Source organism: Natrix helvetica (assembly GCF_964273705.1).
Source record: "Natrix helvetica genome assembly, chromosome: 4".
Classification (NCBI taxonomy): domain Eukaryota; kingdom Metazoa; phylum Chordata; class Lepidosauria; order Squamata; family Natricidae; genus Natrix; species Natrix helvetica.
Genome location: NC_138550.1, coordinates 155,040,990 through 155,062,886, shown reverse-complemented (window position 1 = coordinate 155,062,886; position 21,897 = coordinate 155,040,990). Strand labels below are relative to the sequence as shown.

At 45.2% G+C, this 21,897-nt stretch overlaps 1 protein-coding gene across 3 annotated transcripts in view; it reads right to left on the bottom strand.

Annotated features, from left to right (window-relative positions):
- Positions 1-8,669: 8,669 nt before the first annotated feature.
- The window catches only part of COL14A1 (collagen type XIV alpha 1 chain), a 158,658-nt gene continuing 145,430 nt past the window's right edge, over positions 8,670-21,897 (bottom strand). For 2 of the 3 annotated variants that reach the window (XM_081950573.1, XM_081950572.1), the window contains 4 exons: positions 14,977-15,054; positions 13,753-13,908; positions 10,714-10,767; positions 9,386-9,526 (listed from right to left, as the gene is read on the bottom strand). In XM_081950573.1, the coding sequence (XP_081806699.1) occupies positions 10,730-10,767; positions 13,753-13,908; positions 14,977-15,054 (272 nt within the window). In that variant the 3' untranslated portion in view covers positions 9,386-9,526; positions 10,714-10,729. Of the gene's footprint in view, positions 9,527-10,713; positions 10,768-13,752; positions 13,909-14,976; positions 15,055-21,897 lie in introns of all 3 variants that reach the window. The other variant, XM_081950574.1, reaches the window with a different exon arrangement.

Sequence of the window (21,897 nt, the reverse complement as noted above, 5' to 3'; positions counted from 1 at the left end):
CCCATGTTAGCAGCTCTTCCCTTTTAGAAGATTGAACTCTTGCATTAAGTGCTATAATAGATAACTACCACCCTCAATTTCACCCCCTTCAGTCATCCATTTAGACCACAGGGATATGAGGTTCAGTGGCTTTTACTGACACTAAAGATGGTCTTTGCTTTAGCAGTCTGAGTCCTAGCACTGCATGGTGGGTTGAGCCCCTGTCACTGGTCTCAGCTTCTGCCCACCTAACAATTCAAAACAATATTAGAGTAGATAAATAGGTACCACTTCGATGGGAAGACGAGCTGGCGCTTCATGTGGACTGTTAGAATCCTGCTAGTGCCGGACCTTCCCGGGCGCAACATCTGTTTGTGAGGCAGCTTCGGTGGAGGGAAAAGGTCCCGGATGTCGCTGCAGGAAAGCCACTCACCTTTCTGGGGCAGGGCTAGCTCGCTCTATGGCACACCTTGGAAAGCACGTATCAACTAAATAGGACTAGCAGTCTTAGGCAGCCAAAGTACTACTCTGCATTAGCATTGTAGTCTCCTGGCTAGGAGTAGTCAGGAGTAGCATATGTAGTCGCCATATGCGAAATAAATAAATAGTAACCACAGGGATGTATCGTACCAATATAAAATAATTCCATGGATAAGTGTTCTACTGAGTTAGTTTTATGTTAGTAGCACTCAGTCGCCACGTCCAACACAGGTGATTCAATGATAATTTATATGTCCCTAACAAAGCCTCCCAAGCTCCGTTTTCACTGGCAGAGGGTTGAAGGAGGCGGTGACAGCTGAAAACGGAGCTCGGGAGCCCATTTTTGCTGGCAGAAGCACCGCAGGCCAGTTCGTCACTATTTCCAGAGTGACCCCATGGGCCAGATCTAAGCCCTCACAGACCTTGAATTTGACACCCCTGCTCTAGAAGATGTTTGCACATCTGGTTAGAAATCCAGAGATAACAGGGCAAAACCTCTTCCTCAATTGAGAATGTAGATACTTTCACTGTTCCTCCTGTACTAAATGTTTCACAATGATTGTAATTTGTATGAACATCTGGCAACATCTGTTAGTTTTCCAGAATTTAAGTATTATTAGAGTTTGTGGGGAAAATTTTTGAAACAATCCATATGTTCATTACTATTTCTGGCATGCCTACATACAACAAAACATTTAGAGATAATTAAATTAGCATTAGTAGCAAATTGTCATCAGAAGGAATTAGAGGGATATTTTTTTCTTCTCTTGAAATAGCGCAGTTTCATAACATTATACTTATGACTTACAAATTGATTATTCAGTTGCAAAACTAAAAGTGAGTTTCAGTGGGTACAGAAATACTATATCCTAGTTCTTCCTTGTATCACAAATTATAAATGCAAACTGCTGTTTTTCAAAATTCAGCATTTCATTGAGTAATTGGGATTTAATGCCTCCTCCACTGACTATTCTCTTTAATTCTCTAACAGTTAATTGTCATACAGTGTAATCAGCATCCCCCAATAATTTGTCAAATGCACTTCTATTGCTGATAACATTACTTAATCCTTAATCTTTAGCTTTTGGACATATTAAATATTGCTGAGTGAATATATTATTGATAAAAGAGTTTAAGAAGCCACTAAGGTAAAATCAAATTTTAAATTGCAGGTTTACATTAGTTTTTAACTAAACAGTATGTTATTTTAAAAAGATCTATGGTATCTCGAAATAAAAAGTTACTAAATCCATTGGCGTAATATTAAGCTGGAGCCTGTTAAGACAGATCTCGCAAGCAAAATTAAAATGTTTGTTTAGTGTCCATTGTGAGTTACACCCTTCAATGTTACTTCAAAATATTTGCTTTTGTAGGTATGGAAATATTTAAGGAAAAGTGTATTATATTGAATTAAGTAAAAAATTATTCAATCCATTTGTGTCATATCAAGCAAGAGCCTATTAAGAAAGATCTTACGAGCAAAATAAAACAAATGCCTAAAGTCCAGTGAGAATTACATCCTTCAAGCTACTTCAGGATGTTTACATTTGAAACATTTAAGAAAAACTTTTTAAATTATATTGACTTAGTTGTAATCAAAGCGCTTTCAAAACTTCTGAGCTCACTCAATGGTTTCATGTCAAAACAATTTCTGACTCATAAGGAGCAACTTTGGGGGATGACAATCAGAAATAACCTTAAAGAAATAAGCTTCTTCTCCTGTAGATTCAGCGGGAGGAGCTACAGCTGGGTTTAGTCACAACCTGATTGGTCCAGAGACTGAGGGAATTTTCTTAAGTATCCTTCCTTCCCTATAGACTCCCAGTTTCCCTCAGTCTTTGATCCAAGCACTAGCTGTGGCTCCAGGGGGTACCTTATTGAAGTTTATATTTTTCTAATTTGGTTGATTGGATATTCTAAATTCTCTTTAAAAGATCGACTGCTGGCCATAGAGACTGTTCCTCAGTCTCATCAGGGAAAAGGAGAGTCCTGGTCTCCTACCCTGGGCCTGAAGGGGGGCTTGCCCGATCCCTGGGTGTGCAGGGGTGGCAGGCTCATAGTGCAGTCGTACAGATTGCAGGCCCTGCGGGCAGCTTTTTGATTATCAGATCGTTATTCAAATTGAAGATTGTGAGCCTTGCCGCGGCTTTAACAACTCACTGCTGCTTCAAGGTCTCGCTGCCGCCAGAGCCTCGCCGCGAATTACGAACTTGCCACGACTTTAATTATGGTGCTTGAGAGGTGCGCCTCAGTTGTTAAGTCGCCTCGTGTGGCGCGCTGCGGCTTGTAAAGGATCTAGTAAAGGAATTGTAAAGGAATTGAATGATCTAGCTGCTGCAGGAGTTCCAAGCGGACTCTGTTCGCCACGAGGCTATAACCTCAGGGCCACTTATACCGGGCACCTTCCTCTCGATACACGAGGTGCGGTGGCCATTTTGGTGCGACCTCGTGGGCGGTGGCCATTTTGTAAGACAGCGACTTGCATCGTGGCCATTAATCGAGGCCTGCAGATGTCTTCTCCTCTGGCCTACTGTCTATATCGTGGCCATTAATCGAGGCCAATAGACGCCCTCTCCTCTGCTCAGCTACCTGCAGTGCGGCCATAAATCGAGGCCGGCAGGCTTGCTGCAGTTAAATCCAGGCACAGACCATGTGAGTGAGGCATGGCCTCCACAGCCCCTGAATCAGTGCAGGCCCAGGGAGAAATGGCAGAGGAAGGCCAAAGCAGACTCAGAACCAGGGCAGCGGCCTCTAGATCTGCAGCTGACCAGCGCCCTTCAAGACTGGCTGCCAGAGATGAGTCAAGGAGACAGAAGGCCTTAGAAAAACAGGTGGCCAGGGCTGAGAGGCTATCACAAGTTGTTAGGCCCGAATCCCCTTGTAGATCTAGATGCCCAATAGGGCCCTGCTCTCACCATTTCTGCCCACCCCCCAGAGGTTTCAGTCCTTCTTCCCCTTGCATCTCCCCTGCAAGGCCTCGCAGACAGGTGGCTTCTCCTTCACCTCCCGTCTCACCAAGATTGTATAGGGAGGGGGGAGGGGATCCAGGAGAAGGGGGATATCAGGACTATCTCCCAGCCGACAACTTGCCCCCCGGGCGCCCTCATCCTGGGGTCCTTCCGAAGAGGATCTAGAGGATCTTGAGCTTCTGCCTAACAACATCAGGAGGCTCATTTCCACCGCTATCTCTAAGGGCATTGCCTCGGGCCTTTCCCAACAGGAACACTCCTCCCAGGGGGTGGCAAGGCCTCATTCTGTCTCCAGGCACCCCAAATCTCCATCCTCCTCTCGGGAAAAGGATCCACCTAGGCCTCCTTCCCCTTTGGTGGTTAGTGAGGGCTCTATTCTAGGGGAGGTGGCTCAGCCAGACCTGGGGTTCTTGGAAGATGAGGACTCTGTTCCTCCTGACCCTCCGACATTTCCAGGCCTCTTTCCTGCTCCAGGCTTCAAACCTCTTCTGCATAAGGGTAAAAGGACTACCCAAATTGGTATGGGGGCCCCCCGTGTCCCAACACAGGGATCCCAACCTAGCCATGTTTATAAATCCCAATACGGATAAGGAGGAAGTTCCAGCCCCCCCTCTTTTCCTAGAGGTGGTCAAGAACCAGTGGTCTCGGCCTTCCTCCTTGCCTAACCCTTGGAGAAATGATAGGCGCTTTTACAATATGGAGCAGGCCTTCTCCCAGGCCCTACAATTTCCAACAGTAGACGCCCCCATCGCCCTTCTCGCTAATGCATCCACCGTAGTCTCCGGCAATGTGGCCAACAAACTAAAGCCCGAGGACAAGCATGCGGAACTTACACTCCGTAAGAATTTCAATGCTTCGGCCTGGGCCATTAAGTCTGCTGCTGCAGACTTCTTACTTTAATTGCATGGCGGTTATGTGGCTACGCCAATTACAGGACCGCATTCCACTCCAGGATGAGCGTCTTCATCAAGACCTCACCAAGATCATCTCAGCCACCCAGTTTTCTGCAGACGCCACCTTAGATTCCATCAAATTTGCTTCAAGGGCGTTGTCTACCTCAGTAACATCGAGTCGCCACTTGTGGCTCTGCAATTGGCAAATGGACAACAAGTCCAAATGGAATTTAGCAGCGGTCCCCTTCACCGGCCCCAACCTCTTCGGGGCTTTGCTTGACCCGATCCTTGTGGAAAACAAGGATAAGAAGAAGGTCCTTCCCTCTAACACCAAGAAGCCGGAGTCCCATCCGGCCTCTTCCTGAAGACCTTCTTCTTTCAGGCCCCCTGACCATGACTATCACCAGCAACAGTATGCCCCCTATAGATATGACAGGCAAGGTCAATGTCCTCTTTATCAGGATAGAGGTAGATATCAGAGTCAGTCCAAATGGCCCTTTCGCGGAGAGGGCGGCCGCCTCTTCCGCAGAGGGAAATGACGCCAATCCGGGTCAGCCCATAGGCAGCCGCCTTGCATCCTTCGCGGATCAGTGGGATCAGATAACATCGGATGCCTGGGTCAGGTCAACAGTCAGGGATGGCTTCCGTCTGGAATCTCTCTCTCTTCCCCCGATGCTCTTCAGGACCTTCCCTCCTTCCAGGGATCCAGAAAGGCGTCAACTAATTCATCTAGCCATCCAACATCTGCTGGACATTCGAGCCGTCAAGCCGGTCCTGCCGGAAGAGCACGGGTTGGGCCTATACTCCAACCTATTTGTTGTCCCGAAGAGCTCCGGGGGATGAGGACGATTCTGGACCTGAAGCGCCTAAACTCTTACCTGGTCTACCAGCACTTCAAAATGTCCTCCCTCAGGTCCATCCTCCTGGGGATCCGACAGAACGACTTTATGGCCTCAATAGACTTGACAGAAGCGTATCTGCATATCCCAATACTGCCAGCCCATCGCAGATTCCTTCGCTTCTCCCACAAGGGGCGCCACTTTCAATACAGGGTCCTCCCATTTGGTCTAGCCTCTGCCCCCCGCATGTTCACGAAGGTCCTGGCGGCATTGGCGGCTCACCTGCAATCCCTCCCGGTGAGACTTCATTGCTACCTCGACGACGTGCTCGTCCTGGCCCAATCCCGAGCACAGGCAATTTGTGACCTGAATCTGACCATCCAGACACTACAGGCCCTGAGATTTTCCATCAACTTCCCCAAGAGCCATCTCTCTCCCTTGACGAGAATCCTTTATCTGGGCACAGTGATAAACTCTATAGCAGGACTTGTTCGTCTTTCCCCAGAACGCTTAACAAGCCTTCAATCCTTGGCACGACATGTCCGTGCAAGTCGATCAGTTTCCATCCTGACCTTGGCCTGCTTACTGGGCAAGATGGTGTCATGCATAGGGATAGTTCCCTGGGCCCAACTCCACTCTCGGACACTTCAATGGACGCTCATTCCTTACCAATGCCAATGAATGAGCAATTCTCCACGTTCAGTCACCCTGTCACTGGGGCTTCACTGGTCACCAGAGGTGGTGGCTGTCCCCGGCCTTGTGCCGTGGATCTGAGTTTGGGGAACCGGATCGCATCTCAATCATGACAGATGCGATCCTTTATGGCTGGGGGGCCTTGATGAAATCCAGGTTGGACAAACTCAAACTCATACCTGCGCCACAATATAAATTGGCTGGAGCTGAAGGCAGCTCGCCTGGCCCTCCTTCACTTTCGGGACTCAATTGCCAATCATCATGTGCTCCTCCTGACTGACAATGTTGCCACAAAGGCCCACATAAATCGCCAGGGGAGGACCCATTCCAAAAATCTATGGCTGGAAGCTCAGAAACTCGGACTCTGGGCAGAGAGGAACCTGGCGTCAATAACATCAGAGCACATCTTGGGCATAGCCAACCATCAGGCCGACTGGCTGAGTCGGGCGACAGTCGACCACGGTGAGTGGCAGCTAATTCCAGAACTCTTCCACATAATTTGCCTCCACTTCAGCAACCCTTTGGTGGACTTGTTTGCCAGCCCGGCCAATGCTCAGCTGTCCCAGTTCTTCTCCCATTTCCCAGCACACAACGCAGAAAGAACGGATGCCCTCAGAAGTCCATGGCCCCCGGGCCTTCTTTATGCCTTTCCCCTCTCCCTCTAATCCAAGGGACCCTGAGGAAGATAGTGATAGAGAGGGCACACATCATCCTGGTGGCGCCATATTGGCCGAGGTGGCCTTGGTTTGCGGACCTCATCCAACTGTCCTTATCTCCCCCCTGGAGGATTCCTCAGGAGGAGATCGCCCTGTGCCAGGGGGTCCTGTTCCATCCGGAGCCCCAGTGGCTTCAACAGACCGCCTGACACTTGAGCGGCGACTCCTGAGGGATGCTAATCTGTCTGCCAAGGTCATTTCCACCATTGAGGCCTCCAGACGCCCATTGACCACACGGATTTATAATTCGATGTTGTCGGCGTTTGTCTCCTGGTGCGGAAAGTTTGATCTAACTCCAACCAATGCCTCGGTTGCCCAAGGTCTTGAGTTTCTACAACACAGCCTAGATCAGGGTCTTTCTCATAACACCTTATGGAGACAGGTGGCTGCCCTCTCCTCCGTCCTGGCGGGGGATGGCCGTTTCTCCTTGGCCCAGACCCCACTGGTCAAATGGTTTCTAAAAGGGGCAGCAAAACTGTGCCCTCCCCTGGTGCACAGGTTTCCAATGTGGGATCTCTCCCTAGTACTTAGAGCTCTCACTGAGCCTCCCTTTGAACCATTAAGGACAGTGCACCTCAGGTACTTAACTCTAAAGGTGACCTTCCTTGTTGCCATTACTTCAGCTCGGTGTATATCCGAGTTGGGCGCCTTGTTGTCCAAGGATGACCTATGACAATTCCACCAAGACAGGGTCGTCCTGCGACTAGACCCGACATTCCTCCCGGAAGTCAACTCCCTTTTTCATAGATCGCAGGAGGTCATCCTCCCTAATTTCTGTCCCTCTCCCTCCCATGAGAGGGAAATCCTTTGGCACAGGCTTGATGTCTGCCATGCCTTGCACATCTATCTCAGGCGCACATCCCCCTTTCGGCATTCAGAGGCTCTCTTACTCTCCTTTCAGCCCAGTACGCTGGGGGCTAGAGTCTCTTCTGCTACCATAGGCCAATGGTTACGACAGGCCATCATGGCGGCCTACGAAGCCTTAGATCAAGTTCCACCTCAGGAAATTACGTCCCACTCCACTCGGAGTGCGGCTACCACGGGCGCGTGGGCCTCTAGGGCCCCTCTAGAGGACATCTGTAGGGTGGCCTCTTGGACCTCTCCAACACCCTTCATCCGACACTATCGGTTAGATCGTTTCGCTTCGGCGGAGGCGTCCTTCAGCCGTCGGGTTCTCCAACAGGTGGCGACCTCCCCTTCCCCGGGGACTACATCCCGCCCTGGGACTTAGCTTGGGTATGTCCCAGCTGTAGCCCCTCCCACCGAATCTACAGGAAAAAGAACGTTGGTCCTTACCTGAACGTTTCTTTTCTGTAGAGAGGCGGGAGGGGCTACATCCCACCCATAGTATTCTAGTTAGTCAGGTTGGGGGGGGGGTGTCTGTGTGTGTGCACTGAATTTTTCCTTACATACTATTTCGCAGCTTTTTCCACTCGACCTCGTAAAACTGGGAGCCTATAGGGAAGGAAGGATACTTAAGAAAATTCCCTCAGTCTCTGGACCAATCAGGCTGTGACTAAACCCAGCTGTAGCCCCTCCCACCTCTCTACAGAAAAGAGGTAAGGACCAACATTCTTTTAAATTACTGCCTGTAGCATGCTATGAATTCAACATTTTCTGGCAAACAATACTAAGAGATTGCATATATCACGGCATTGAATGTAATCAAAAAGGATCATCTTACATCTTTTCAACAACTTTTCAACAAGAATTAATATTGAGGAAAAATTGTATCATGCTAATCTCACATGTGCAACTTCTTAAACCTTATTCTAGAGAAATGTGAAGAATGAGATGCCAATATGTGGAATGAATGAATGAATAAATGCTGGAATAAATAAATAGACCATGAACAAATATGGTTCGTAAACAGTGATCTTCAGTGTTGTTGCGTAGAATAGATTTTTGACTTGGAGGAAAAATGAGGATATTCAAATCATTTGAAATAAGCAGGACTTTGCCAACTGAGCTGACAATCAGTATTCACGAATTTGAAATTGAGGGTTAATAAGATCAGACATACAATTCAATTTTATATTGAAACTATGGCCTCTTACAATCAGTACAGTAGAAAAAAATATTTATAAAAGTTTACCACTTTATTTGTATAGAAAACAGAGTAGTATTAGACCCACAATAAATTATTGGTGCATTTCCAACAGGTATTTATTTTATGGGAATACTGTGGGATGGGGAAAAAAAAAACTCACTTCATATACATCTTTATATGGATAATTTAAAAAAAAATTCAGAGAACTCAGACGTAGTAGTAGCTTTAGTAGGTTTACTCTGAGGGAAGCACATATTTAAAATGCAGACAAAAAAAATAAGAAAGCAAGGAATAAAAGAAGAACTCTCCTTGATTTAATTCAAATTTGCCATCTGGCATTGCAGTATTTTGAAATGTGCGTTGAACCATACTCATAACCTAACTATAAACATCTACAAATAACATCTTTTGGAGTTTTCACTTAACCATAAACCGCTATACTGTTAATAATTTCTGCATGCAATGTAATTAGCTCTTTCCTGTCTTGTCAAAATGGTCATGTACAATATAATATGTTTCTCCCCCCCCCCCCTTTAATGTATATACTTGCAAACAGTTTCCATGACAGCATTTAGGTCAACCAGACAGAGGCCTAAACATTAGCATAAGTAAAGTACACAAAGATTATAAAAAGCCGTTCATTGTGAGGTTTTTTTAATTGGCTGATTGCGCTTTGGAGAGCTGATGCTTCTTTTGGAGATGCTCCTCGGAAAACGGCTTATTCCGGCAGCCTCCATTTCTTCATCCACGGGTGTGAATTCTGGTTGTGCGACATGAGGATAGGCATAGGATCCTAGATAGGGCTCTGGCTGATCTTCATAAAGATCCTCGGAATCGTACAGTTGGTAGGAGTTGTGGGTTAATGGCACAACTGGAGTGTCTTGATCTGTTGGATCCCCGTAGCCACCTTAACCCACAAAGGAAAGACACAATTAACACAAGAGGGAATGAAAGAATTAAAGCTAGAGCAGGGGTGTCAAACTCAAGGCCCAGGGGCCGGATCCAGCCCATGGGGTACTTAGATCTGGCCCACAGGTACACCCTGGAAACAGCAAAGGACCCAACCGTGGTACTTCTGCCAGTGAAAACGGGCTCCTGAGCTCTGTTTTTGGCTGCCATGGCCTCCTGCAGAGGGTTGCAAGAGGCCATGGCAGCTGAAAACAGCTCATTTTCATTGGCAGAGCGCTCGGGCCACCACAGGCACACCTGATATGAGTGACATCAAGCTGTCCACACCCACCCTGGCCATGCCCACCACACACACCCAAGGTCAAACACAATGCGGCTCTCAATGAAATCGAGTTTGACACCCCTGAGCAAGAGCATCTCTAGAAACTCAGTCCATTTTAAACATCAGAGAAATATCACCAGAAAATAATCTTGTAAAATTAAATAATCAACATTAACCCAATCAGGGAATTTGTTAATTGTTAGAGATATATAATCTTATGTATTTTTTTTTTAAAAAAGAGTCCCTGCAGGTTTTACTCCGCTAGTTGTTGTCGACTCCATTACAAGGCCATTGAGCTAGCACTGTCCAAAGACATTTCCACGGTCATGTGACCAGCATGAGGTTGTGGAGCACTGTTACCTTCCCACCATAGTGGTATCTATTTATCTGCTCGCATTTGCATGCTTTTGAACTGCTAGGTTGCTAGGAGCTGGGGCGAGGATGGGAGCTCACTCCATCACATGGTGCTCGGGTCTCAAACCTGAGCTGCTGGCTTTCCAGCTGAGAAGCCCAGCACTTAACCACCGAGCTACCACACTGCCCCAAACTTACATAGTAACCTTCCAAATAGTGGGAATATGTATTTATTACTAATGTTGCATTAATCATATTGGGAACATTGCAGTCAATGTCAAACGATGGTCATGCAATCCTTATTAAAGGCTTTAATTTTTTTTTAATCAAGATTCGGTCTACACTTAAATAAATAAATAAATAAAGTCTATACTGCATTTCAATTATATGTCTTGTCAAGTTCAGGGACCCTTGCCCTAAAACCATCAGTGCTGTTGGTTGAAAAAGCGTGAGGCAGTTCAATAATCATTTCTGATCTTTGTCCAAATGAAAGAAAAAACAAACTCTACCCGAAATCAGTTTCTTTCACCTTCCATATTGGTAGCCATTGTAAGGGAATGAGCCTTTAAAATTGAAAATGAACAATGGTAAGGGGTGGGGGAAAGAGGGGGAAAGGATAGGAGTAAATGGACAACAAAGAAAAACATACAGGTCAGTAAAAGACATTTCAGAGGCCAGGCTGAAGTATATACATTAATCTTGCAATTTTAAACCTACATGCAAAGTTTGAAGCACCCAGGCCAAATTGTATCTTTCATTGAATTTGTAAGGACATCTTTCTTGAAATTTGAATGCACAATTATTTGTTACGTGTAGTTGTTTACCAATCCAAAACAACAAAACAATATTTGGCAAGCGCATAATTTTTAACAATCCATTCTCCTGCTTTGGAAGAGTGAATTATTTTCATTTTCAAATGCTATATCCATGTTGAAATTAGGCAGAACACAATCATCACCTTAGCTGAGATAGGTCCGAATGTTTGTTCACTAATAAAATTCTGTTCTTCCACCTAAGTGTAGGCCTACCGAGCCAATTAACGTGCAGGGCCTTATTAATAACTTTACAGTAAAAACAAAATAGCACCAGTTCATCTCAATCCATCTAAATTTGTTCCCCTGACATACTCACTGTTTTGTTATTCTTCCAGTCTGAATCTGCAAAGAGCTGCACACAAATAGTTAGCATGCATTCAAGTTTGCAAAAAGATGTCACGTTTAACTGGATACCATGTAGAGATTGTGCCAACTTCTGTTCCTTTAAGGATTCATTGAACATTCATTACAGTTTGATCGGGGATGCCTAAACTTAGACATGCCACTAAGTTGGAGGTAACTAAACCTTAATGATAAAGCTTCTTAACTTGCAAGATCCAAGGAATTGTTTCATGCTGCACAACCCAACACATTGAAGGATCCCATGCAATGTAGCTACTCATGCCAAATTTCTCTCAGTTCCTTTTGTGGCCTCTCTCTTTCTAAAACAGTGGTTTTCAAGAACTGCATTTGTAATCACATGTTGTGACCTGCCAGCAGCCAACGGAGCTGGTGGCAAACTCAGACAGTGAGGAGGTTGAGGAGGAACATGGGCCAGTCCTGGAGTCTGGGGAAGGCTCTAATGAGGGCTCTGCATCAGAGGCAGAGAAGGAGCCAGGGCCATTGGACAGTTATCAGCTGCCTTCGGAGTCGGAGATCAGTGGGGCAGAAGAACAGCTGGAGCCTGTGCGCATGTGCAGAGCTGCCAGGAGAAGGGAACAGCTAAGGAACAAGGGCCGACTCGGGAGTAAAGGCACCGGTGGATGGTGAATGGCCCCTCCCATTGTGAATAAAGAGGAGCAAAAGGGGAGTGGAGTTTGCAGGAGACAATTAGTTCGCTTAATTAATGTGAAGAGTTGTTCATGACTCTCAGAGACTCCTTGCCAAGTATTTTCTTGTCCAGCATTGCGTTTGGAAGATATCGGCCTGGCAGCTCTCCAAGCCTGATAAGGTCTGTGGTTGTAAATTCACCCTTGAAGACTGTTTGCTGGGACTTTGCTGGATGTGAATAAGGGGAATTCACATTAGCTTAATAAAAAGGGGTTTTGTCGGGAGAAGGAGTCTGCTTCGTGATTTGGTGAAGCCTAGGTCAGAACATCGCATTTCCTTATCAGTTTGGTTATCTTTGTGTTGCTGAAGCCTTGAGAGTAGAACATTCTTTTTTGGGCAGCAAGTTTGAAGGGAAGATTGATGCGGCAGTCAAAGCTCTTTTCAATGCATTTTGTTTGCTGTGAGGGAGAATAAATTATGGCCAAATAACGTCAAATCATGACTGTCCTTTAGAGGAACGTCTTCATATTTTCGAGGGCACTTAGTAGTTTGAAAACCACTGCTTTAGTGGGAAGAAATTAAGATATTATCATGCAGTACAAATAGTCAGTCTGTTCTTGGAAGGTGTGTGTACCATTCATTTATTACGGCATTATGCATTTTTGCTTAATGAGATATTTAGTTAGTAACGTTCATTCTTCCATGCTGTTTGAAAGCTCATGAATAAGAAAGTTGGATAATTATTCTTTCCTCCTCAGGGGAAGTATATAAAATATCAGCTGAAGAGATGAAGAAGGGAATTACATGAATAAAGCATTCAGATGGAATGAAACAGATTAGTTGGACAGCATAGCAATATCATAATAAGTGCAACAGACACAAGAAAATACTTCTAATTTTATGTCACTTTTATAAAGTTTTTTTTTCTGTTCCTACTAGAAAGTCACATCACTTCTTTTTTTAAAACAATTAATGCAACTACCATTACTGCCTGAGTAACCTTTAGATTTACATTTGGCTCAGAAAGTTCATCCACCATACTTGAACATGCTTCAAGATTCATCCTGATGTCAATCCAGATGTATATTACAGAGCTATCAGAAAGAGAGGTCAGTGAAATTTTCTCCTCGCAGTTGTAACCAAGTCATCAACATGGTTGGAATCAGCACATAAACCCTCGAGCAATTTCAACCAAACTTGGTACACAGATTACTTACTCTCTGGAAACAAATGCTGTGGGAGTAAGACACCCCTGACACCCCTCAGGGGATGGGGGGAGTGGTCTGTTAAGATACAGCCTGTTGTGCCTTAAAATGGCTTCTACCGTACTGCCTTAAAATGGCTTCTACTGTACAGCACAGTGGAGTTGCCATAGTAATGGTTTCACAGTACTCCAAAAGGGGGCTCCCTCTGGTAAGGGGGGGAAAAACCAACATTAGAAATTGCAGCAATGTTAATAGAAGGGAGGGTTGGGATAAATAAATACCCGGGCAGCACCGGGTTATCAGCTAGCAAAAAAATTAAAATGGCAGTTCCAAAATAGTAACGATTCCAACAATGGCTCCAAATATGCATGAGGAATACACTGAACGATAAAAGGGAGGCATGTTTTGTTTTGTAAACAGCAATTCTCTTCTACAACAAATACCGAACACCAAAATCTTTTGCTACACCACTTAGCTTTGAAGGCAGGTAGGGAAAAATACAGGCAAACTAAATTCCAAGCTGGAAAAGAATACTTACCACCTGTTCCGTAACCGGCACAAGAGGAAGGATCACAGTACCCTGGCTGTCCAGGCGTTCCATGTGCCCCAGGAGGACCTGTGCGACCGGCTGTTCCTCTGGGACCAGGCGACCCTGAAGGCCCGGGAGTGCCAGTTCGACTCTCACCTGGAGGTCCTTTGGGGTACAAGAAGTGACAGTAAGAATTTTACCTCTGCCCTATTGCAAAAAGTCAGCCCCTCTTTAATATTTAGGACAGAAGTATCCAATCTTGGCAACTTCAAGACTTGTGGACTTCAACTCCCAGAATTCCCCAGCCAGCTGGTTGGGGAATTCTGGGTGTTGAAGTCCTCAAGTCAATTCTGGGTCTTGAAGTCCACGCGCCAAGATTGGACACTCCTGATTTAGAGTTGGAACTGATGGCAGAATTTTAAAATTTACTGTGCTTATACAAGTTTCCTAGAGCCAGAGAGGTTGACTGGCATACACAATGAGTTGAAAAGTGAACAATTATGAATTGATTTGGGAACAGATGCCTGCACTGGGCCAACCTTTTCATATGTTGCATTGTACATACTATCAGTTAATTGTAGGTACATGTTAACCAGGGGTGGGATTCTACCGGTTAGGACTGGTTTGAGCAAACCAGTAGCTCCGACAATTACCTGGGAGCAAAGTGGTTCGACGATCAGATGGGCCTGCCCGCCCAACCACGCTATTTTCCTACCTTTATCTTCTTAGCTGATTCGCGTGGCAGATCAGATTGCTGCACAAATCAGCTGTGCTACTCCTACGAAGAAACCCGGACGTGAAGATTCCTTCAAACTGGGCACACACGTGCAGCGCGCATCAGGTGAGGGCTGCACACACAAATTGTGCAATCAACAAACCAGTTGTTAAACCAGGAGGATCCCACCACTGATGTTAACTGTACATAATATCAGTTTGTGGGCAAATTAATAGTCATACCGCATAAAAACTTGCTTAACTCATTTGGGGCACATATATTTATGAAGAAATAAAAATGGATGTAATAATGTCCCGAATTGCACATAGAACCATTCCTACGCATTCAGGAATTTTTTTTAAAAATGCAGAAATAATTCCTGATGCTGGAAGGTCAGAAAGGAATAATTTTGGAAGAAAAGGCTTAGCAAGAAAGGCCCTTCCTGTAAAAAGGAATGGCCAAAACAACTGATTTTCCTTATTTAAAAATATTTGAGTTCCACAGTACATCTCATTTACCTGCGGGCCCTGGAGGACCTCGGGGGCCTTGGGTTCCGATACCTGGATTACCTCGTTCTCCCTTTTCTCCTGGGGAGCCTGGTTTAAAGAAAAAGACAGATCAGAATAGATGGAAGGGGGAAAAAAGATTGATATGCGTTTCTCTTTGGGCATCTTTTACTAATTAAAAGGGAAGCAGGAAGCCAAGAAAAATGATTCTGGAAGCTATGCGGCTATAAGCATCATGGAAAGTTGCTTTACACTAGATTTCTGCTGCAGTTCCTCTTGGATGGCATAGCTTTGCTAATTTGAGACATCACTGACTCTCTTTGCCTTGGTCCATATGCAGGGAGTGTAGGAGAAACAGTTAAAGGCACTGGGTATGGTTAGTCTACAGAAGAGGGCGCTTGGGAAAATAAGAAAGCAGTTTTTTCAATATCTGAAGGTTTGGAGAGGGGTGAAGTCAACAGTAGACAGTCTAAGGTTAAAATCTTGGGGGTTTGGGGAAGAAACCACAGTGTCCAGTAGTGCATTCCAGACATTGACCACTCTGTACTTGAAGTCGCATTTTCTGCAGTCAAGTTTGGAGCGGTTTACCTTGAGTTTATATCTATTGTGAGCTTGTTGTTGTTGTGGTTGAAGCTGAAGTAGTCATTGACAAGTAGGACATTGTAGCAGATAATTTTATGTACCATGCTTAGGTCGGATCGAAGAGGGTGAAGTTCTAAATTGTCTAAGCCCAACATTTCAAGCCTGGTGGCATACAATATTCTGTTGTGAGCAGAGGAGTGGAGGACTCTTCTTGTGAAATACCTCTGGATTCATTTGATTGTATTAATGTCTGATATGCAGTGCGGGTTCCGGACAGATGAGTTGAATTCAAGAATTGGTCTAGCAAATGTTTTGTATGCCCTAGTTTGCAGTTCAATATTACCGGAGAAGAAGCTTCACAAGATTAGGTTAACAACTTTTAATGCCTTTTTGGCAATGCCGTTATATTGAGCTTCGACACTTAAGATCATTTGAGATGAGTACTCCAAGGTCCTTGACAGAGTGAGGGTCATCTACGAGGTCATATCCACCCAGCTTGTATTTTGTGTTCTGATTTTTTTTTTTGCCAATGTGTAAGACAGAGCATTTGTTGGTTGAGATTTGGAGTTGCCAATTGTTTGACCATTCTGACACATAATCAAGGTCTTTTTGTAGGGTAGCAGCATTGTCGGTGGTGTTGAATAGTTTTACATCATCAGCGAAGAGAATGCAGTTGCATATAATATGATTGCAAAGGTCATTTATGTAAAGTATAAAGAGTGTGGGTCCCAAAACGCTACCTTGGGGACATCACTGTTAACAGGTACAGGGTTTGATAGGGCATTTCCTATTTTGACTACTTGTTGCCCATTTCATAGGAATGCATCTATCCCAGTGACGTGCGGTGAGGTTTATAGCTAGTGAGGCAGCAATTTTTTTAGACTTGTGGACTTCAACTTCCAGAATTCCACAGTCAGGCATGCTCAGTTGCGACCTGCCGCCCTCCGCCCTGGGATTCGGCCACGGCACCGCCTGCCAGAGCTGCGCGGAATCTGGGGCGTGCTTGTCGGGCGAGGGCAGTGCAGATGGGGAGCGGACGGAGTGGAGGAAGCCTCCCCCCCTTCAAGTCTAGGGCAGCGAGTCATTCGATAGGAAACTTGCCTCTTGGAAGGAATGACTCGGCTTGGCTCCTGCTTTGTCTCTCCTGCCTCTTCGCTTCTCCGTTCGGTCGTTGGGCGGCAGATCAAAAGCAGGAGCCAAGCTGGGTCATTCCTCCCAAAAGGCAAGTTTCCCATCGAATGACTTGCTGCCCTGATGATGAGAGGTTAGGCTGTGCCTCACTTGCCTCACCTGCCTGCACGTCTATCCACTTATGCAGGGAACCGGAGATGCCATAAGATTTTAGTTTTAGAAGTAGTTTGTTGTGTACTACTGAATCAAAGGCTTTACAGAAGTCTATATAAATTGCGTCTATTGCTTTACCCTGGTCGAGTTGTGAGGTCCCTATGTTTTTGCAGTGTAAGAGTTGCAGATTGCAGGGCAGATTTTTTTCTGAAGCCAAACTGCTTGTTAGAGAGTAGGTTCCAATAGAAGAGAATATATGTAGCTCAGGGCTGAACTGTGGAGTCCTTGGTACTCTCTGAGCTTGGGAATTCGCTTATAGTCATTTCATTACCCAACTAGATATCATCCAAATCATGGCTACCTGGGGAATTCTTGGAATTGAAGTCCATTTATCTTAAAGTCAAGTTACCCCTTTCCTTTTCCCCTTGAACCCAAAGGCTTGTCTTCTCAGGCAGACTGTCAATGGTCCTACTACTAAAAAGGAAACACTCTTGGGAGCTTTGAATTCCCAAATGTAAAACGTTATTGGATACACCATTTTGGTACTGAAGAATCAAAACTAGCTCTGGTTTTTCTGTGCAAATACTTGCATAGGTAAACAGTGCTTTCTCTTTCTCCCCACCCCTGTGGGGATCACATTGTCCAATTATAAGACATCCTTTTTTTAATGGGAACAGTCCATCTCTTTCCCAAGCACCTGCAGCAGTGACCTTGATGGTTGCCAGGCTTTCACGGTCCACACACACATTCTCAGCAGTCTATTTCCCCCTTCCCTCCACCCAGCTCATTGGCAAGTTGAAAACTTCTAAGGTTTGAAAGAAGCAAAGCAATTGAAGCTTGACACAGACTTTTTAAGACAGTAGAGTGTGTTGCTTTTGTTCAGTTGTTAAGTCGTGTCTGACTCTTTGCAACCCCATGGACCAAAGCATGCCAATCCCACCTCTCTTGTCTTCCACTATCCCCCAGAGTTTGTCCAAGTTCATGTTCATTGCATCCATGATACTATCTAACCATCTAATCCTCTGCTGTCCCCTTCTCCTTTTGCCTTCAATCTTTCCCAACATCAGGATCTTCTCCAAGGAGTCCTCTCTTCTCATTAAGTGGCCAAAGTATTTGGGCTTCAGTTTCAGTATCTGTCGTTCCAAAGAATGATCCAGGTTGATTTCTTTTAGGATTGACTGATTTCAGTCCAAGGGACTCTCCTTCAACACCACAATTCAAAAGCATCAATTCCAGCTAAGGAGCTTAGCTGTCCGTAGTTTACCCCTCAACTTGATTGACAATCCCAAGATCAGCACTTTAGCCATATGCTTATTACCAGAGGTGGGTTCCGGATTTTGTTTACTGCCAGTTCGCTCAGGGATGTGTTTCGCACATGCGCTTGCTTGATGCGCACAATGCACACATGCACAGTAGTGAAAAAATTGCTTCTGCAGATGTGCATAAGCAAAAACAAAATGGCGGCGTCTATGGCACTTCCGATAGAACCGGTACAGTCACGTGTCCGCCGAAGTTACTACCTGTTCGGCCGAACTGTACCGTACTGGTAGAAACCCACCCCTGCTTATTACAGACACTCAGATCTGAGTAGCCATCTTCTGTAGGCACTAAATTTTCAAAGGATTGCTGCTGGACCGGGCTTCCAGGAGCAAGATTTTCAGAGAAAAGTTCCGCTGCAAAAGGGAGAGGGGATACTTCTAACCTCTCACAACTTCCGTGCTCTGCCAGAAGCTCTACCTGAATAGAAGTCTGACTGCCTCAAATGTCTCGTTGGCAGAAAGGAAGCCTGGATCCATATAGCAAAAGTAAATCCATATAAACACGTCCAGCCACCAGGCAGTATTCAGGAAAGCGAGGACGCTGAATTTTCCACATGTGAAGTTGGCAGTTGTAAGAACTATGCTTTACTTCAAAGCTTTATAAACCTGAGCTGACTGATGGCTCCCTTTCCATCATCCCCCCCCCCCCCAGGTTTTCTGTTGCAGTCATTTCACTTCTTTTCATTGTGCACCGCATGTGCATGCACAGAATCAAAGCTGGCATTTCAGGATCAGCGGCTTATAAAAACAACATTGCCAGAGAATCGCTAGCTATTCTCCCCGAATACTCGGTGTGCACCCTTTGCTGATTTCAACGGCTGCATGACTTTCTAATGGCTGTCAAGTAACTGTTATCAGTATTACTTTTATCGAGGCTGAATTCAAAAGAAACTTCCTCAGCCGCGGAATTCTGAAATATACTTGGATGTATTTCCTCCCTCCCCTTGCAAAACCTGGATTTAAAAACCAGACAGAAGGCAATACATTTCCCCCCCCCCAAATGGGCTTCCATGCAGTGCTATCAGTTGAAGCAATGGTGGCAGCAGCAAAACCAGACATTCCTATTTCCTGAATTGTATTACGATGCCATTATGGGTCTTGCATAGTTAGATCATCTCACATGCTCAGGACACACACACACACACACACACACACACACTTTGGTCCTTGTTGCTTAACAGCAAAAAAACAGGCCTTGGCAAGTCATTGCTAATTGCTTTCGAAGAATTTGCTGCAGCTGGCCTGCTTTTCTAGTAAGGACGTATTTAAAAGCCCTTTTTAGAAATGACCTCCCTTTGCTTGGATTGTTAATTTTTGTTTCCTGGAGATCGAGTTAATACCAACTGACCATGAGCTATAAGGAGCTTTGGGCAGGTTGTTACTTCAGGGGTTTATGTGCTCTGCTTCTCTAAGTTCTGTTTTCCAAAGCACCTGAAGGCCGGACAAGGAATAATGGATGGAAACTGGCCAAGGAGAGATTCAACCTAGAAATAAGGAGGAACTTTCTGACAGTGAGAACAATCAAGCAATGGAACAGAAGTTGCCTTCGGACGTTGTGGGAGCTTCATCACTGGAGGCTTTCAAGAAGAGATTGGATTGCAATTTGTCAGAAAAGGTGTAGAGTCTCCTGCTTGAGTGGGGGGTTGGACTAGATGTCCTATAAGGTCCCTTCCAACTCTGCTAATCTCTCTGTCCTGTTCTCACTTCATTTGTTGTTTTCACTTCATGTATATCTCGCCTTTATTATTTTTACTTTATTATTTTATCAAGGTGATGAACACATACGATACAGGTAGTCCTCGTCTTACAACAGTTCATTTAGTGACCATTCGAAGTTACAATGGCACTGAAAAAAGTGACCTATGACAATTTCTCATCCTTGCGATCGTTACAGCATCCCCATGGCCATGGGATCAAAATTCAGGTGCTTCTCAACTGACTCATATTTATGACCGTTGCACTGTCCTGGGAAATACGATCACCTTTAGGGAACTTCTGACAATGGGGAAGCCAAACAGCCATGTTACTAATTGAACAACTGCGATGATTCACTCAACAACTGTGGTAAGAAAGGTCGTAAAATGGAGCAAAGAGATTGAAACTGGTCGAAAATCAGCCAGTTGGTTTTTCATGCTAAAGGCTGGCTAGAACTCCCAGTTTCCCTGGTGCTTGGCTCAAAGTCACCTAGCCAGCTTTTATACCTAAGGTGGGGCTAGAACTCACAGTCTCCTGACTTCTAGCCTGGTGCCTTAACCACCAGACCCAACTTATTATCTCCCCCCTGCCACCGTAGAAATCTCCTTTTTCTCCCCAGGTAAAAGAAGAAAAGTAGGAAGAACATAGCAAGAGAAGCAATGGGAAGAAGAAAGTTAGAAGAGACATAAATATAATAACTACCCTCTGGATAGCAACTGTCTGAACCTTGGCTCCATGTTAGGCATCATGAAGAGCCAAACTATTCTGACCGAGGCTTCCCAAGAGCATGAAGCAAACTCCTGGTCCCGTCAAAAAACCCTTTTATTAATTTACTATGAATTCTGCTCATTCACATCCAGCAAAGTCTTTCAAAGGAGGATTTACAGTCACAGACCTTATCTGGCTTGGAGAGCTGCCAGGCCGATATCTGCAAAACTTGGCAAGGAATCTCGGAGAGTCACGAACCAATTAAGCAAACTAATTGTCTCCTGCAAACTCCACTCCCCTTTCGCTCCTCTTTTATTTCCTCTGGGAGGGGCCACTCATCGTCCACCTGTGGCCTTACTCACAATTCTACCCCTGCAACCCTGCGCATGCGCACACTGGGAACAGGCTCTAGCTGTTCGTCTGCCTTACTGATATCTGACTCTGAAAGCAGCTGATATCTGGCATAAGGCTCTGCCCCCCCCACCACCACTGCCTCCGACACAGAGCCCTCATCAGAGCCTTCCCCAGATTCCAGGCAGGACTGGCTCATGTTCCTTCCCAACCTCCTCACTGTCCGAATCTGCTGCCATCTTTGCTGGCTGCTGGTGGGCCACAATACTAACCATATGAGCCTCGTTGGTACAGTGGTTAGAGTGCAGTACTGCAGGCTACTTCTGCTGACTGCCGGCTGCTTGCAATTTGGCAGTTCAAATCTCACTGGCTCAATGTTGACTCAGTCTTCCATCCTTCCGAGGTGGGTAAAATTAGGACCCAAATTGTTGGGGGGCAATATGCTGACCCTGTAAACCACTTTAGAGAGGACTATAAAGTGGTATATAAGGCTAAAAGTTATTGCTATGGTGAGCCATCCCACTCCTCAAACCCCTCACCACAAAGGATTTTAAGTATCCAGAGACAGACGCTTGAAATTCAACGAGGGTCTCTGATAAATGGGAAGTTACAATTTCGCCTGTTTTGTCATATCCACGTAGCTAACCCAAGAGAAATGAACAAGTTGAGACTAAAAGCTGAATCAAACGTAGGCATTGGTGGAATAAACTCTGAGAAGACTGCAGGGCTAAATTCCAATTCAAGGGTTAGCCAAACTGTACTTAAATTGAAATCATAATGTTTCCATGGATTGTTGGCTTAAAAATCTAATCTAAACTGGTTTGTAGGTCACAACCTCCAGAGTTTCCTCTGGCCAGAAGCTAAGACTGACGCTTGAATATTTAGCATTGTTTCAGAGAGAAGACATAATCAGGTGGTTTGGCATAAGATTAATAAAGCAATTAGAAGAAAATCAATCATCAAGCCAAGATCCTAGGCTAGTTTCCCAGGGTGT